Source organism: Euprymna scolopes, chromosome 31 (genome assembly GCF_053919585.1).
Source record: "Euprymna scolopes isolate OS-2025 chromosome 31, ASM5391958v1, whole genome shotgun sequence".
Taxonomy (NCBI): domain Eukaryota; kingdom Metazoa; phylum Mollusca; class Cephalopoda; order Sepiida; family Sepiolidae; genus Euprymna; species Euprymna scolopes.
The window spans coordinates 36,560,018-36,578,327 of record NC_136512.1 but is presented as its reverse complement, the minus strand read 5'-3'; the positions used below and the strand labels follow the sequence as shown (position 1 = coordinate 36,578,327).

Below are 18,310 nucleotides of genomic sequence, written 5' to 3'. Positions count from 1 at the left end.
CCATATTTCTTCAAACTGGAACATAATTATCGAAGTATACTTACGCAAATAGATATGAAAAGTCTTTGTTAAAGTTTGTGCCATATTTCCACGGAGTACAGGCGCGAACGCAGACCCCACAATTTTATTATACCATCCCTATTTAAGTTGAAACATACTTATCAAAGTATTTTTATGTACATCTATATCAAAAACCTTTGTAAACGTTTTTTTTTTTGCATTTTTTATTTCCATACTTTGGGGGCCAGGCGCGAACGCAGACCCTATAATTTTTATGAACCACCGTTCTGCCAGATCAAACATGCCCATTCCTGATCCTCAATCTATCATTAAATTTAATCAGTTTTTAAAAATAGTTAAAAACTTTAAGAAAAAACGTTTACAACTGTTTTTGATATAGATGTACATAATACTTTGATAAGTATGTTCAACTTAACTAGGGATGGTATAATAAAATTGTGAGGTCTGCGTTCGCGCCTGGCCTCCATAGAATGGAAATAGGCACAAACTTTAATAAAGACTTTTCATATCTGTGTAAGTATACTTTGATAATTATGTTTCAGTTTGAAATGGTATAATAAAATTATGGGGTGTTCGTTCGCACCTGACCTCCATAGAATGGAAATATGTCACAAAGTTTAACAAGATTTTTGGATATAGATCCACAGAATATTGTGATAAGTGTTTCAGTGTGAACAGGTATGGTATAATAAATTATGGGGTTTATCTATTTTATTTTTACTTTCATCATATTTTGCTTTGGTTTTGATACCCCCAAATTCGAAGCTATCCCTTTACAACCCTTCCTTTTCATAACCTATCATACTTTCATAAATCAGAGTCCATTTTCTGTAGGCTGTTTTTGAACCCAGTCAACGACGGGTACTTTTGCTAGTATATATACAAGGATGTTGATAGTGTTCAATAAAAAAGATATATATATATATATATATATATATATATATATATATATATATATATATATATATATATATATACACACACACACACACATATATGTATATATATTCCCTTAGTCTGTCTCTCTGTTCGTTACACTTTTTGTCTGTAACTATTGGGCAGATCTGGCTAAAATTTTGTGTGGACCTTTGTTAAGATAAGGTGCAGCGAACTAAGTATTATGGTATCCGTTTGATGATCAGTAAGTGATTAATAGGAATTAATATGGATTATTCATCACAATACCACTTTTCTCGGAAACTCCTGGGCCAACATGGCTGAAATAGTATATGGACCTTTGTTATTATAAAGTGCAGCAAATTAAGTATCAGTCATGTTCTGAAAAGCCAAAACAAAAAGCAACAATTTATCGCTACAAAACAACTAAACTAAACACCATGAATAAATATTTGAAGATATAGACAACTTAAAACAAAAACATTTGACAAAATGATTGAACCTGAAAAGGGTTGATATGCCGTGAAACAAAGCAAGCAACCAAACACGAATAATTTTTTTAAGATATAAAGAAATTGAAGTATAAAAGCTTTCAACAAAATGACCGGATTCAGCATTAAATAACCCAAAAAAAGGTTGATATGCCGTAAAACAAAACAAGTAAATCGCCCTCCTTCACTGAAATAATAGTCACAACCATTATTGTAATAATCAGTATTAAACGTTTTAATCAGTTTGAAACATTATACGTTTATAATACTTTCATTAATCCCCCTTTTTTTTAAGTACTTTTTCCGAGATCCCGGGCAACGCAAGATAATGCTGCTGATTCTTATTGACCAGTGTAACTCTTTGTCAAAAATGACGAAGTAAAAAATATTTATTAATTCACCTTTTTTTAGTTGTTGTTTCACAACATTTTGACCAACTATTCCTCTGGCCTTCGTCAGGTTGTAATTGTGACGGGAAAGGAACTCTGAATCTTGTACCTGCATCCTCAGCAATTACTGCCATCCATAGTTGTCGTCTCACCATGTTTTGGCCAGGTAAGCTTCTGGCCGGCTTTGGGTAGGATTGAAACCGCTACCTTCAAATAATTCTCACCTGGAATCGCAGAGATTCAACATCTCTATCGACTGCGCCACGGGCCCTGAAGAGGAATCAAGGTTGGATTTTATGGTCTTATAAATCCATGTTTATTCATTATCTGATCTTCCATGGTCGGGTCCGTACCGAATGGTATATATATTATTTAATTGGAATTCATTATTGAGATGAGTATTATTTATTAATTTATTTATTGCGGACTTGGCCAAAACATGGTGAGATTGCAGCAACTATGGATGGCAGTAATTGCTGAGAATGCAGTTAGGTGAGTCGGAGTTTCTATCCCGTCGCAGTTACCACCTGATGAAGGCCAGAGGAATAGTATTTTGTAGGTTTCCAACTACTTTTTGATTGCATTTGAAACATTGGAGACTAAAGTTAATTTCCTAAAGGAAAAAAATATTATGAAAAATGTTTTCACAGCGAGCTAACCTATTCAGCTAAATTTTGAAGTTAAAAAAAATTTATTGTAAAAATCCTTTAAAAGATAAACATTAGTTTTCTGAGTCTATTTCAAAGATAATTAGTAAAGTAAAGTCCTAAGATATTGAATTTAAAAAAAAACACCTTGTTTGTACAAAAAATAGCTTAATTAGCTCTCAAAAAGTAAGTAATTCTGCCGTTTGCCAAAACGCAACCAATAACGGTTTGTAAACACGATTATACGGTAACCCAAAATTACAGCCAATTGAAACGCTGTTTCAAAATGAAGTCATGATAGTAAAAGGAGGTAGGAGTGTCAGATTTCTTCTTTTTTTTTCAGATGTGCATCCGTACATTCCTATTCTGAACGTTTGTTTCAATTTTTATCATTTTTTAATTTAATTATTTTTTATGTTCCTGTTTCTAAATTTATTTTTTTTGTTTAATTATTGTTCGAGATTATATAAAAATTATGTTATGCCAAAAGTTTCACGTTCATGCGAGCAAGGAAATTATTAAAATCTTGCATGTAAAACTTATGCAAAATCTGTACTTTAAAAAAAAAATGTAGAAATATTTTTGCTATTATAATTTTTTTGTGTGAAAATATTAAATAAGCGATGCTTAATTCAATGGTAATATCGGTAGTTCGAGAAATTCATTTTTCTTCGAGTTATATCGAATTCATTAATATGGATCTTAGGGGCTCTTTGTAATGTTCCTGTAAAAAAATTAAATAATTTTTTAAAAATTGTTATAATTTGCGATGCTTTATTTTCATAAAAAAAAAAGCAAAATTAAATTCTTTCATTTTTTTACTACAGAAAAACATAACTTTAATAAAGGTATTTCTTGTTTAAGCAAAATAATACATTTTCACTAAGATTTAAATAAAAATAATGGGTTCATTATATTCTGTGATCATTATTTTATAAGTACTGAAAATCTCATTAAAATTGGTTCATTTCTGATGTTTGGTGAATTTTTAAGTAAAGTGAGAGGTCAAAATGTTTATACATTTTGCGCATCGGCATTCATTTTGCCCGTACTTAGTGTTAGTAATTAAATTTTTTATGTATAAATTATCATTTCCAATGACCTAAAGAAAGAAACACTCAGCCTTTACTTTTAATATAATTTAGAGTGAAGGATTTCTTTTTGATATGCCCTGGAAAGGAATATATTTGCTTGAAGTAGCTGAGTGATCTTGACTGCTGGTTAAGTAATACAATCTAATAAATTGCCTTAATGAACAGTTGTCCATAGTCATAGCTGGTAAGACGGTTAAGTTTAAGCTTTCGACTACCATACCCGTTCATATTTATGGCTTACACCAACCAATCATATTCTTATGTGGAGGAACTCGGATGTATTGATATTCACTCCATTACTTTTTGAATTCATTTCAAACGGCAAAGATTGTCTGACTTGCTATTTGCTTCCTTGCTTCCCCTCACCACTTGAAATGATTCTCTCCAGCGTTTAGAAAAAAGTCATTTTTTTTATCTCTTACATTAGGTGTGACGGGACGGATTTATATTTATATACACATAAATACACATTGGTCTTTATTATAGAGTGGAGGATAATGAACCTTATTAAATTTGTATCTTATGCCTGTTGAGAATTGCAAGATACAATTTGGAAAATGCAGACCGGGGGGGGGGGGCGAAATTAGTGGATGGGGTAAGAAAAATAACTAATTCAGAATTTGAAAGACATATCCTATCAGGTCGGAAGCTATAGATGTTTTGATAAATAAGATAGTGGTGAAACTTGAAAACGCCTACAAAAAAAAATAAATAAATAAAATTCCGACTCTCGGTATAGTGAAGCACATCTCCAAAACACATGACATAAACGATGCCAACTCAATCTTTTCTCTTTTGCTCTCACTAACAACTCGACGTGGACTTAACTCATCAACTCCAGAACCACTACCAATAATTTCCCACATTCTTTATCTGTGCCTAAACCTAAATGTAGATTCCATGAGCAGAGCTTCTTTCTTAGAACTGCACGCCTGTGGAACTCTTTTCCGTTGGCCTGCTTCCTAGCAGACTACAATCTGATTGTCTTCAAGTCCAATGTAAACAAGTTCTTGATGAACCGTAATCCAACTTATAAAAATCCCACTACTTATGTTAAAAACGTTATAATCACATTGAGTTATTGCATACCCGTTAACCTTTATCCACGAGTGGCCTCCGGGCCTTGATAAGTGGTGATTCTTGTGTAAAAAAAAAAAAAATTATCATCTCACTCAGGAGGAAAGTTTTTATTCTGTTTATCTCAACGTGAATTCGCCCATGCAAAACAATTCTTATTTGAATTAACTTTTATTTTCTCTTATTCATGCCAAACGAGGCTTATTTCTACTTGAAGCGACTACAATATGTGATCATGATTACAGGGGCACTAATGTACGGAGTTGAGCAGTAAGATTGCATTACATTTAAATTTATGTGTGTTAGTACAGTCAGGGAAGCAGAAAAGGGTGAAGAAATCCTGAAGTCTAGCAGTCCGAGTAAAGAAACTATTAAAATAGAAAGCTCTCTTGCACCTAGGGACCTCTACAGTGAAGGATTGGGTTTTTGCTGTTTGTTATTTACCTTAAGGGAGTTCAAGTACTATGAGGTCATCAGAGCACATTCCAAAAGTCATTAAAGTACTTTTAAAACAAGCACAGGGATGCAACATTGTGGCGATGTGACAGGGGTTGGAGTTTGGTTGAAAGTGTGGAATTTATTAGATCGGAAGCTCATTATTAGACCCTGTCTCAGAGGGAAAGACCAGTGGTACATGCCCCAGCCCAAATGTAGCAACGCATTCCCTGCATGAGCAAATTGTGGCCTTTTTAGAGATACAGGATACTGTTGGGCGTGAACTTTTGTTACCGTACAAAAATAACAAGATGCTATTTTGTAAGCGGAACGTTCAGGGTTCCATTTTACCGTTTGCCCAAGGATAAAAAATTCCTATTCTTTTTTTTATACCTCAATAAGGATTCGCCCGTGCAAAACAATTCTCGTTTGGATAAGTGAAATAACAAAATTCTAACTAGTAAGTGGGACGTTCTGGATTCGACCTCTGATTAGATTATATCACACGATGTGATCCTCACTCTTACTATTCATGGATCTGCATGATGGACTCTACAATCTAGTTTCAATTTCTTGCTCATTCTTACTACGCTATTCCTAATATTCCGTGTGCTGTTTCTTATTTCATTTTTCTAAGACACACACACATTAGAATTTATAAATTCATTTGCGTGGAAATTACCGCATTCGCCCACACTAAACCTCTTGGGTCAAAAAGCAGGACATAACTGAAAGCAGTTTTTTTTGTTTTTGTTTTTTTTTTTTTTTGTTTTTTTTTTTGTTAAAAATATGATTTTTGATCAAACAGGGCTCGATTTAAAAAAACTTATTTTTGCAAGCCTCTGAGAGCCGCTAAAGAAATATAAAAGACACAGAGAACTTATCTCGTCAAAGAGAGAGAGAGGGGATAACCTACACCAACAGCAACGCTCACCGAGTGAAATTCAGTAGCTGAAATGACAGCACATCAAAGAACATTGCTTGACCCTCTAACCCTCTCTTTCTCTCACTTCGCCACAACACATAGTTGGACTTTTTCTCTCACGCTCTCAAGTCTTCACCTTCTTCCTCCCTTCCTTCTTTCATATTGACTGCCACGTTGGCGCACACTAAAAAGTAATTTCTTTTCTTTTAACGAAAATAAACAAAAGTTTATTTTACATTATTTGCCAGTGTATTTTTATTTATTTATTTATTTATATTTTTTTATTTCTTTTTATTCATTTATTTTAGAGGATTTATGCAAGTCCCCAACACTCCTCAAACGACTTTGAGGGTTAATTTTAATGAAGAGATAAACTTACTCGAAGAATTTGTTCGCTATATGTACTCATTAGGAACTGCTATTATATATATATAATGTAATAGCAGGAAGAGCCGACGTTGCCCAGGATTGAATGATGATCAATGAATATTTCACAGTCCCATATTTTTATTGTCATCGAAATCAGTGAAATCGACCATTTTTCAATCAAATCGATTGATTTACCTGCTCTAGTTGAGGACCCATCGCAGTACACCGGGAGGAAGCTTCACATGCCTCCCCACAGTGACTTAATCCACGATACATTGTAGTCTACATTGCACTGTCAAGAACCTACTGTTGATTTTATAAAATTATTTTTTTTATATATATATTGGCATGAATTATTAAAGTTTAAAATGCAAAAGTCAAGTATCATGCTTCAATTGTACTTTAAACAGAAACATTAATATCGAACACGTCATATCAAAGAACCTACTGTTGATTTTATATGCCTGGCCTTACTGCTTATACGGTGATAATGGTTTGAATTTAAGTTTAAAATTAAATAGTCAAGTATTATGGTGCAATTGTGCTTTAAACAAAAACATTCACTTCAAATGCACCCCTGTCATATCAAAGAATCGACTGTTGATTTTATATGTCGGGCCTTTCAGCTTGTGTGGTAATAAAACTTCTTAAATGCACTTGTGATGTTAGGCTGTATAAAATGTTAACTTTGGTCAAAATCGTCTGTTCCTTCTTTCATCGAATTATTTTGATGCTTATAAAAGACATTCCGATACAAAACCTATCTAAGAACACTGCCAGCCACATAAAGTACCTTTGTGTAAAATTTCATGAAAAAATATTTTTTAATCAGCCCAGTCGTTTTTGAGTTCAAAGGGAACTCATTCACACACACACACATACAAAGTTCCTTTTATATTATATTAAATAATATATATACTGTAAAGCATACTTCACCACATGATTGAGAACAGAATTTCTATCCAGAGAATGGTGGTTTCATTGTGTTAACATATGTATGGATAAGATATAGTGAAGCACTTGCTAAAAGATTCTTCAATGTCATATCTTTTTGCAGGGAGATCTCACTGCTCTCTCAGATATCTGATATTGACCGAACTCAACGTTGCTTAATTTCCTTGATCTATCAACAAACAGATAGACTTACTCTATTATTTATGTTGTGTGTTGTTTTTTTTTTTTTTAATTGTTAAACAGTACTTCCCACCTCTTTAGTTTTAGGAGATTCGGAACACCTACATTTGATAAAGAGTTCTTACTTCGAAATATATTATGGATTGTGTAATGCACTGCAATTATTTTATTATTTACACTCGGTGTGCTGCTTTCTTCTTGTTAAGCAATGCCCCCATTTCTTTAGTTTTAGGAAATTTTTAACAATTGGCAATTGATAAAGAGTTCTTATATCAAAATAGTGTGTACTGTATTGCTATCATTCTATTATTGAAGCTCCGGTTGTTGTTTTCTTATATAATCAAATTATATAATCCATAGATTCCAGTTTTTGGAAAGATCAAAAGCGGACGCCGTTTTGCAACCTGCGGACCTCTTTAACCTATTTCTTGGATATACGCAGTACAGTATCGCAGTCATTGATGGAAGTTTTGGCCATGCATGCAAATGACGAGGAAGAACGAAAAATACTTACTCATCTTTCAAAGGTAATAAAAACATAATAAAATCACACACTTTGTATAGTAATTGAGATGATCTGGAAATAGTTATATTTGTTTGAATAGTTGAGTGGTTTTGCCTACAGTAATCAAGTAATACAATCTAGTACGACGCCTTAATGAAAGGTTGTTTTTAGTTATACCTGATAATATACTCAAGCTTTAGGCTTTGGGTGTAACCTTGAACGTCTATTCTAGCCTGACATATCCGTCGGTATTTATAGCTTACACCAACCAATCATATTCTTATGAAGAACCCGGATGTATTGATTATTATTACATCAATATATATCCAAAATATAGAATTATGGTAGCTGGATTTTGAAATTTGAACTTGGATAGAATTTCAGCTAACAAACTAAATTTGGATTCTGACTAGCCAGTTTTCATTTGTTATTTTTGTACTGTGTTTTTGTAACAAAATAAATTCATTGTGTCAGGTTTTCAAAGTCAGAACCAAAGAGCAAAGGTTGTTTATAGTCGTACCTGGCAATATGTTCAAGCTTTAGGCTTTTGACATGTCTTTAAACATCACTTCTAGGCTATATATCTGTCCGTATTTATGGCTTACACGAGCCAATTATATTTTTTGTGAGGAGGAGCCCGGATGTAACCATATTCATTACATCAGTAATAATTTAAAGTAAGATTGGAGTACACAAAGTTCTTCATGAGTCAAATTAAGAATAAAATTTAAGTATTGGTTTGCCATTCAAGACAAAAAAGAACACTAAGCTCAGATAATGCACTTAGATTAGTCAAGCCTAAAAGTATCGTTACCTACACCAAGAAAGTTATGTTCTAAGTTGAGTTGTTTTCTATGTTTGTGTACAGCTTAGCGTTTACATTTTTTTCATCAATCGTCACCAAACTTAGTCAAAATATCGGCCATGGTGGAACTTGAAACAGTTTCAATTTTGAGATATCTCGATCAAATATCAAAGAACAAGCTTGCGATAAACTGAAGATCGCACTTTTGGTGATAACGTCGTTTGTATTCATCGTAGATACTAAAAAATAATAACAATGATTTATGTATGGAAAATTAAATTACTGATGTAATTCTATCATTTTATATCTAAATAAATAGCGTGTGTGAACTCTCGTGAGGAATATTTATTTTTACTACTATATATATATATATATATATATATATATATATATATATATATATATTAGTATTTATAAATATATACGTATATATATATATATATATATATATATATATATATATATATATATATATATATATATATATATAATTTATATATACAGTAGAACCCCCGGGGTGCGGCATTAAAAATTAGTAACAAAATGCAGTACAGCATATAAGACACATGTATATACGAGGAGCGTGCAATAAGTAATGAACCTGACCCACTTCCCATAGCAGTAGAGCAACAAAACTTGGCACAGTTATTAGTCTTTCTCTACATAGAAACCATCAAGAGTTATGCATTTCTCTCATCGTTTGATGCAGCTCTGAAGACCGTTTTTGGAGAACACCCCAGGTTGGTCCTCCAACCACGACGTGACTTCAGAAATAAAGGCTACATCATCTGGGAAATGCTTTCCTTTCAAAAACAACTTCATGGCTGGGAAGAGGTGAAAGTCAGAGGGTGCAAGGTCAGGAAAGTAGGGAGGATGAGGAAGGATTTCATAACCACACGCCCGTGCTCTGATCTTGTGGACCAGAGTGTTGTCCTGCAGGAGGAGGGTACATTTGTTGATCTTGCCCCGCCTCTTTATTTTGATAGCTTCCCTTAATTTCCTCAAAAGTGAAGCATAATAGACTCCTGTAATTGTGCTACCCTTTGCCAGGAAATCTGTCATCACTACTCCGTCCTGGTCTTAGAAGACTGTGAGCATGACGTTGCCAGCAGAGGGCTGCACCCTTGCCTTTTTTGGAGGTGGTGAGTCCAAGTGCTTCCACTGCATTGACTGGGTTTTAGTCTCTAGATAATAGTGATGGACCCAGGTTTCATCCTGTGTAATCAGTCTCTTGAAAAACTTTGACTCATCTTCTTGGCACATCTTCAAATTCATCCTCGAGCACTCGACACGTTCTCGCTTCTAGAATGGTGTGAGCAACCTGGGAATCCATCTGGCAGACACCTTATGCATATGCAAATGGTCATGAATGATAGTTTCCACAGACCCTGTACTAATCTTAACATCTTGGGCTATTTGGTGAATAGTAATGCGCTGATCTTCCAAAATGGCAGCCTCAACTTGACGGACAGATGCCTCATCAATGGCAGAAGGGGGGCGACCAGGTCTGGGAGCTGTTTCCACAGACTTCCGGCCATGTTTGAATTCACGATGCCAGCATTTTACAAGGTCATATGATGGGGCATTGTCACCATAAGTTTCTTTCATTTCATCAAAAGTCTCCTGTGGTGTGCGTCCTTTCAAATACAAAAACCGGATCACTGCTCGACATTCAACAGGCTCCATTTCACACCTGACTCAGTTCAAACACCTGTAAAACAGAAACCACAATTAGTTCAGAGCTGTAATTTGCCACATAACCCGTAGAGATATAAATCATTACACATGCAAAATTTCAGCTAGATCAGACAACTGGAAGTGGGTCAGGGGTATTACTTATTGCACGCCCCTCATAATCAAATAACATAATAAATAACACCGAAAGGCAGAGCAAATACCATAACCAGGGGACGGAAAACATTGTATTCCACATCGTAACCTGAAAAAAACGTATCATAGGGTCACTGTACCCCGGGGTTCTACTGTATATATCTATCTATATATCTATAAAAATGAAAATGTCTGTGTGTGTGTGTGTGTGTGTGTGTGTGTGTGTGTACATTTCCCTACCAAAAAACTCTGTTCATTTTCGGTCTACAGACTCGAAATTTGATATACGGGGTATTGAGATTTGGGAACATCTTTTTAATCAGGTTTCGGCCAGAAATTTGGCTGTTAAGGGGTCAAAGTTCAACGATTCGACCCTTTAGAACTCTACCAAACTCCTCCGCCAATTTTGGGTCTAAACACTTGAAATTTTAAATATAGGTTACTTGGATATAGATCTAACTTTATAATTTGATTTGAGCTCAAAACAATTAATGTTAAGGGGTCATAATAGGGATCAAACTTTAAAAAATTTGACCTCTGAGGTCTCTACAAAATTACTCAGCCAATTTTTGGTCTAAACATTTTAAATTTTGCATAAAGTGTAATCAGACATAGGGCAAGCTTTTTAATCGATTTGGGGCCGAAAATTTGGCTGTCAAATAGTCAAAGTCCAAAAGATTTTACCTTTGCGATCTCTAGCAAACTATTCAGTCAATCTTTGGTCTAAACATTTTAAATTTTACATAAAGGGTATTCAGACATGCAGCAAGTTTTTTAATCAATTGTGAGCGCAAATTTGGCTGCCAAGAGGTTGGAGTTGAAAGAGTTGACCTTTGCAGGCTCTACCAAATTCCTCTGCCAATTTTGGGTCTAAACACTTGAAATTTTAGATATAGGTTACTTGGACATTAGTCAAACATTTTAATTTAATTTGAGCCCAAAACAATAAATGTTAAGGGATCAAAATTGGGGTCAAAGTAAAAAAAAAAATTTGACGTCTGCGGTCCCTACCAACTTTTCTCTATGGTAATTAAGGAAGCCTATTATATAGAAAGGCATTACGGTACATATGCAGACTTTTTGATATATACATATGCACATAAAGTTATGAACATTACATAGGGCCACAGCCGGGTGGAACTGCTAGTATATATACATACATATATATATATATATATATATATATATATATATATATATATATATATATATATATATATATAGATAGATATAGATATAGATATATATATATCAGTGTACACTCTCTGTACACTATCTATATACTAGGGGCGTTCCAAAAGTAATGCCTCCTATTTTGCTCAAATGGATCAAAGGGGATTGCAAATTATATTGTTATGATGACTAAACTTATGCATTCATGACCTGAAAGTTTTATCTCTGTGTTGCAGATATCGACAGTATGAGACTCTGTCATGGACGAGCGTCAGAAGCAGAGGTGCGTCATTGAATTCCTAGCAAAACTGCATTGCAAATGGCGGTGAATAGGTAGAAAAATAAATCCATGATCCATCCAGCATGACCGTAGCCAAGATTGAACTCCCTACACGAGTTTGTAGTGTAATTCAAATCTGGTCCGTATTGGTAACACTTGATGCTTGGCCAGGGCTATCAAGGGTATTTTTTTGTTGTGATGCCATTACTAGATGGGGTGCCTACCATGTCTTAAGAGAGTCCCATCTACCCTCAAGAGAAGGATAGACCGCACCAGTTTCTCAACCTGATATTTTACTTTAATTCTGGATCATAAAAGATGCTAGCAATGGTATCATTCCTGTCTTCATAGTTCTTCAACTTTTTGAGTCAAAATAAAAAGGAGGCTTTACTTTTATAATAATCCTCGTCTACATATTTACTTAATAATAAATATGAAGGAATTTCAGCGTGGGACATTTCAGTCTTCTAGGATAGGCATTTAAAGTGCGTCACAGGTATCATCCGGAAGAACTCTCCTTCTACTTCACCATTGTGGGGGTCGTCAAGCCTTTTTAGGAACTAACTTCCTCCACAAATAAATAAAATTAAAAAGAAGGAGACTTACATGCAAAACAAACGGAGGTTTATTCACAGAAACCATCCATTAACAAATAAAATATAATTCTCTTTATAATGAGTTCAGAAATCCTTTTTAAGTGTTCGTATAAAAAAAGGAGAATGTCTTTTTTTGTTGAACTGTTCATATGTTAAAACATGTTAAGAGAGGCAATAGGTAATGTTCGCCTGTGAAATTGTATGAAGCGTGCGGAGCGGTGAAATGGAAGAGTGATAGTAACACGCGTGGAACGTCCGAATGAGAATGCAGTTGAGAGAGAGATTTGATGTTTGTATGTGCTTAAATACTATTTGGACCGGCGCCCAGCGAGCTTAAGAAGAAAAGTTTAGAAAAATGTCCTTGGAGAAATCCCATTGGACGGAAACATCACGTGGGGTGCTCTGTACTACGTCCACTCGTTTTGAGTCGATTTAATATATAAGGCCACGCCGGAATTTGCGTGGGAGTTATTTTTTATTTTTCATGCGCCAACATAATCATAATCATACTGCGCACCTAAATTGTATTTATTTTTATAACAATTTTTAATCTGAATCTTAACCGTGTCAACTAGCACACCATCGACCTATTATTTTGACATAAACTCTTTACTTTTGGAGTCTGAAACAATTTTCATTGGTTGAAAATACTTTAGGTTAACACGTTCCTCTGAAAACTTACTTGCTTTTGGGAGTGACAAAGAGAGCGAATCCAAAAGAAGCAAAGAAAGAGAGAGAGCTATTTACTTTTCAGTGTTCGTTCACATCACTTCGTAATTTCTCACCACAATATCTTATTTCGCTTACATTTAAGCCAAGCTATTATTATACCAGGCTTGTTTAAGTTTGTAACGATTCCTGATGGGTTGGAAAGATGGTAGATGTATAATTATTGGGTTAGTGACGTTTCTGAATTTTTTAAATGAGGATTGGTTATTCGTATTATTTGGATTTATCGGACCACTTTCATCTTGAGTGTGATTTTCACAACGTTTCGGTCGATGTAATCTCCGACCTTCTTTAGGTGTATCTTGTGGAATGTTTCTGTCAAACTCGGAATTTGGACGGAATTTCGAGCAGAACCCTTTATTTCACGAGGGTAGTATGCTCTTGTTCCGTCAGCCATGACTGGATAGAGGTCCCAAGTAAATCACTAAATCGCTCACACTGAAGATTGAACCTCCAACCTTGAGGAGAATATCACTTTTTACAATTGATTTTTCCTAAGTATACTAACCACTGCGCCATGTGTCCTTGCAAACAATTTTGGTATTAATTTTAGGAGCCTTAAACCTATATTATTTCTATTTGTAAATATCATTATTTAATATTATACTAGCCTGGGTGCCCATCGTTGCCCAGGTGTTTGGAGGTGTGCGTTGAGCAAAAAAAAAAAAAAGTTGTAGTAGGCGGGCAGGCTCGAACCCGTGACGCGAAGGTGGAAAAGCAAGTGGACGTGTGTGTAAGGGTGTTGGTTGAGCAAAAAAAAAAAAGGAAAATTGTGAGCGTAAAAAAAAAAGAAAGAGAGTAGTAAACAGGCTCAAACCCGTAACGCGCCAGATGAAAAAGAGGTGAAAAAAAAAACGTTCTTATCGATGAGCCTACCATGATTGTAACGTCATGAGCAGTCGAAATAATGCCTGTTATGTGACGTCGTTTACGCGAGCTTTGAATGACTTGCAAAAAATGTCTCCCTGTAGAAAACTGCCCAATTGAGAGTGAAGGAATTAATGTTTTGGGCCAATTTTTCGATATTTGTCGTTCGAAGGGTCAAGCTTCAAAAGGACACTGATCTCGTGAAAATCCGTCTCCTCTGTCGAGAGTTATAGGCAGACATACATACATACATACATACATACATACATTTAAACAGACAGGTGAGATTTATATTATAGAAGATTATTACTATACAGTGTAGCCACAAAGTCACGCACCAATGAACTTTGAATTTGAATAAATGTTACCACTATAACTTTTTTAATTTAGTAAAATTGAGATAAAATTATTTAACATTGGTGCGTGACTTTGTGACCACCCTGTATATTAACGTGTATCTATCTATATATATATATTAATGTTTATACTTGTATTTATTGTTTATAATTAATGGTTCCCAGTAATCCGATGAATCCAAATAATACGAATATTGGGTTAGTGTTTGTTGATGATTTATCATTAGGGTGGAAGCGAATGGTATGGCAAAACGGTTAATCTGGAACCAAGAAGGCCGGAAAATTTGTGTTTGACCTGTACTTGATACTCCCGTGCATCATCAGAGCTCAGCACATCCCTGATGTGAATCCTATCTATTTTCTTTTCAGGATGCCAATGCTTACCAAACCTGGAGAATATGTTGCGGACTAAATTTTGTGGAAATCTTAGAAGAATTCCCTTCGCTTCAGTTTTCCACGGCGTTCGTACTAACCCAGCTTCCTGTCCTGCTGCACCGTTTCTACAGCATCAGTTCGTCGCAGTCTCATGTTCCAAACGAGATTCACATCACGGTTGCTGTCCTCAAGTATGAAACACTCAGTAAGAAATTCTGTTTGTCTTCAATCGCCAACATTTTAATAAATTCTCTTCAATTTGAAAACTTACTCTCAATGCAGTTTTAAAAGAAAGAAATTTAAGAGGGTGATAGAGTTTGTTTGAAGCATAATCTATATATCCATAAAGTTGAGATTTTCTTTTCTTTTTTTTTATCGTTCTGAAATCGATATTAAAAGCCTACTTTTTCTATTTAGAAATTATTAAAACAAACTTCTTAATATATTCAGTCATGGATATGCAAGCGACTACACCAATGTTAACTAATTTGCACATTTCTTTCAAAAAGATTGTAAATTATTTATTCATTTTTATGGCTTCTTAATAGATGATTGGTTTCATTTCACTATTACATTGAATTTTATTTATACATAGTTTCTACATTCTGCATAATTGCATAGAATTTAAGATAAAAACGTTCTAGCATACGGATATATATATATATATATATATATATATATATATATATATATATATATATATATACAGTGATGATCATATTTATTGGCACGGTAAAATAAAAGTTAAATTTTGTCTAATAAATTCTAAAAAAGGGATTAAATTAAAGAAAATAACAAAGTATATTATGTATTTTTAACTGGCCTTTCCGATGCAGCAATCGGATTTTAGAAAAAATAAATAACAAAGGAACAACAAACATAATTGCAAAAAACCCTTGTTCAAAATTATTGGCACGGCTTTGTTTTTCTTTTAGTATCAGTATAATATCAATCAATTTCCGGTTTACGTGCTTTCTGAACTTTTTTATAGCCATATTATGCTTGTTTAACGCTAATTCAGTGAATAATTTTTTTCAGATAATTTTTAGATAGCGATTTATTTAAACTATTATAAGTGACTAAATTATAATTTTCAATCGCCATGGTTAAAACTAAGGAACACAGCGAAGACGTTAGGAAGCTTGTTGTAGCATGCCATACCAATGGGGAGGACTATGATAAGATTTCAAAGAAGCTAAACCTTCCCAAATCCACTGTTAGAGCCATAATAAACAAGTTCAAATCGCAAGGCCACGTTATGAGTTTAGAGGGTAGAGGGAGAAAAAGGATTCTTTCCCCAAGAGATGAACGGAAAATTGTTCGACAAGTAAAACAAAACCCAAGGATCTCTGTTGGGGAGATTGTTGATGAACAGAGCACCTCTGGAGTGAATGTATCTCGACATACAGTTGGTAGAGTTTTGAAGAGAGCTGGTTTAAAAGCATGTCGTCCGAGAAAGACTCCCTTATTGAAGCCTATGCACCTGAAAGCAAGGCTAGTCTTTGCAAAACGTCATATTGATAAAGATGTTGCATTCTGGAAACGTGTTCTATGGACTGACGAAACGAAAATAGAGTTATTTGGCCATAATAAAGTGTCTTATATTTACAGAAAATCTGGCGAAGCTTTCCTGCCTAAGAACACCATACCCACAGTGAAGCACGGTGGAGGCAGTTTGATGTTTTGGGGATCTTTTGCTGCCTCTGGACCAGGGCGACTTGTTAAGGTCACAGGTAGCATAAAAAAGGAAGATTATGTTAAAATATTGGATGAAAACCTGAAAGACTCTGCTAAAGAGCTCTCACTTGGTCGTCGTTGGTGGTTCATGCAAGATAATGACCCAAAGCATTCGGCTAAACTGACTAAGAAATGGCTTGAGGACAATCATATTAATGTTTTGGAGTGGCCATCACAAAGCCCAGACCTTAATCCAATTGAAAATTTATGGAGAACATTAAAATTGAGGGTAATGCAAAGGAAGCCTAAGAATCTTATTCAATTGGAGGATTATTGTCAGGAAGAGTGGGCTAAAATTACTACTGAAGAGTGCAACAACTTGGTTGTAAACTATGAAAAGCGACTGAGGAAGGTAATCAAGGCCAAAGGCTATACAATTGATTATTAAATAAATCGTGCCAATAATTTTGAACAAGGGTTTTTTGCAATTATGTTTGTTGTTCCTTTGTTATTTATTTTTTCTAAAATCCGATTGCTGCATCGGAAAGGCCAGTTAAAAATACATAATATACTTTGTTATTTTCTTTAATTTAATCCCTTTTTTAGAATTTATTAGACAAAATTTAACTTTTATTTTACCGTGCCAATAAATATGATCATCACTGTATATATATGTATATATATATATATATATATATATATATATATATATATATATATATATATATATATATATATATGAAAGTGACTTGTCAGTATGTGTGAAAAACCTCTACAAAACTCCTCTCTGAATATTTGGTATACAGAATTTAAATTTGATATAAGAGGATATTTGAACATATAACACACTTTCGATTTGGTTTATAACCAGCAAAATTGCTGTTAATAGATTAAAGTTGAAAACAAAACAGTGGACCTTGGCAGGAGTGAATTGACTAACTTCTGCTTATGCATATATATTTTTAGCTTGAAGTCACTTTTTTTTCCATCTTGCAAAAGCTCAGATGGTAATGATGAAAGCTGAAGTACTAAATAACACTAATCAGCAGCTGCTGTGCGGGTAGTGAATTAATAATGTTTTGACATCGTCCAAATACCTAAGCTCGATTTGTTTACACAAAGAGCATCAATTATTCTCAGTTGTAACTGCTAGACCATCACCGCTACTTTCACCTGACGGGATCTCACCACCTGTCAGCTCTAACAGATCGCTCTTCTCATCTCTTGCTTCGAATGGCCCATTTCTGATCGACTCATCTCAAGTTGCGATATTTATATCGTGTGCACGGTTTCGACACGTGATACACGACTCTTCTCATGAGGCTTCCACTGATGCTATGAATACTTTCTTGTTTTCTTGCAGAGTAGTTTCATCTCCAGATTCATCCACGGTCGATGCCTGTGGTGTGGAACTGTTAGTGACGGCTTCATCAACACTATGCACGCTTGTTGCTACCTTGAGTGGGGACGGTTCCTCCACATCGATATTCTTGCATGACTGAGGCAGGTTGAGTACCTCATCCTCCTCCAATTTCTCACTCGTCTCTTTGCATTTCCCACTCATATCCACAGTCAACAAGCGTGCTGTGAAATGTTTAGACTATCGGCCACTTTGGGTACAGTCTACTACTACTACAC

The 18,310-nt window shown here is 34.6% G+C and overlaps 1 protein-coding gene across 2 annotated transcripts in view; it reads left to right on the top strand.

Annotated features, from left to right (window-relative positions):
• LOC145255695 (nitric oxide synthase, inducible-like) overlaps nucleotides 1–18,310 on the top strand; it is a 203,244-nt gene that overhangs the window by 157,938 nt on the left and 26,996 nt on the right. For both annotated transcript variants that reach the window (XM_080114269.1, XM_080114268.1), the window contains exons 20-21: nucleotides 7,840–8,006; nucleotides 14,990–15,200. In XM_080114269.1, coding sequence (XP_079970395.1) covers nucleotides 7,840–8,006; nucleotides 14,990–15,200 — 378 coding nt within the window. The remainder of the gene's footprint in view (nucleotides 1–7,839; nucleotides 8,007–14,989; nucleotides 15,201–18,310) is intronic.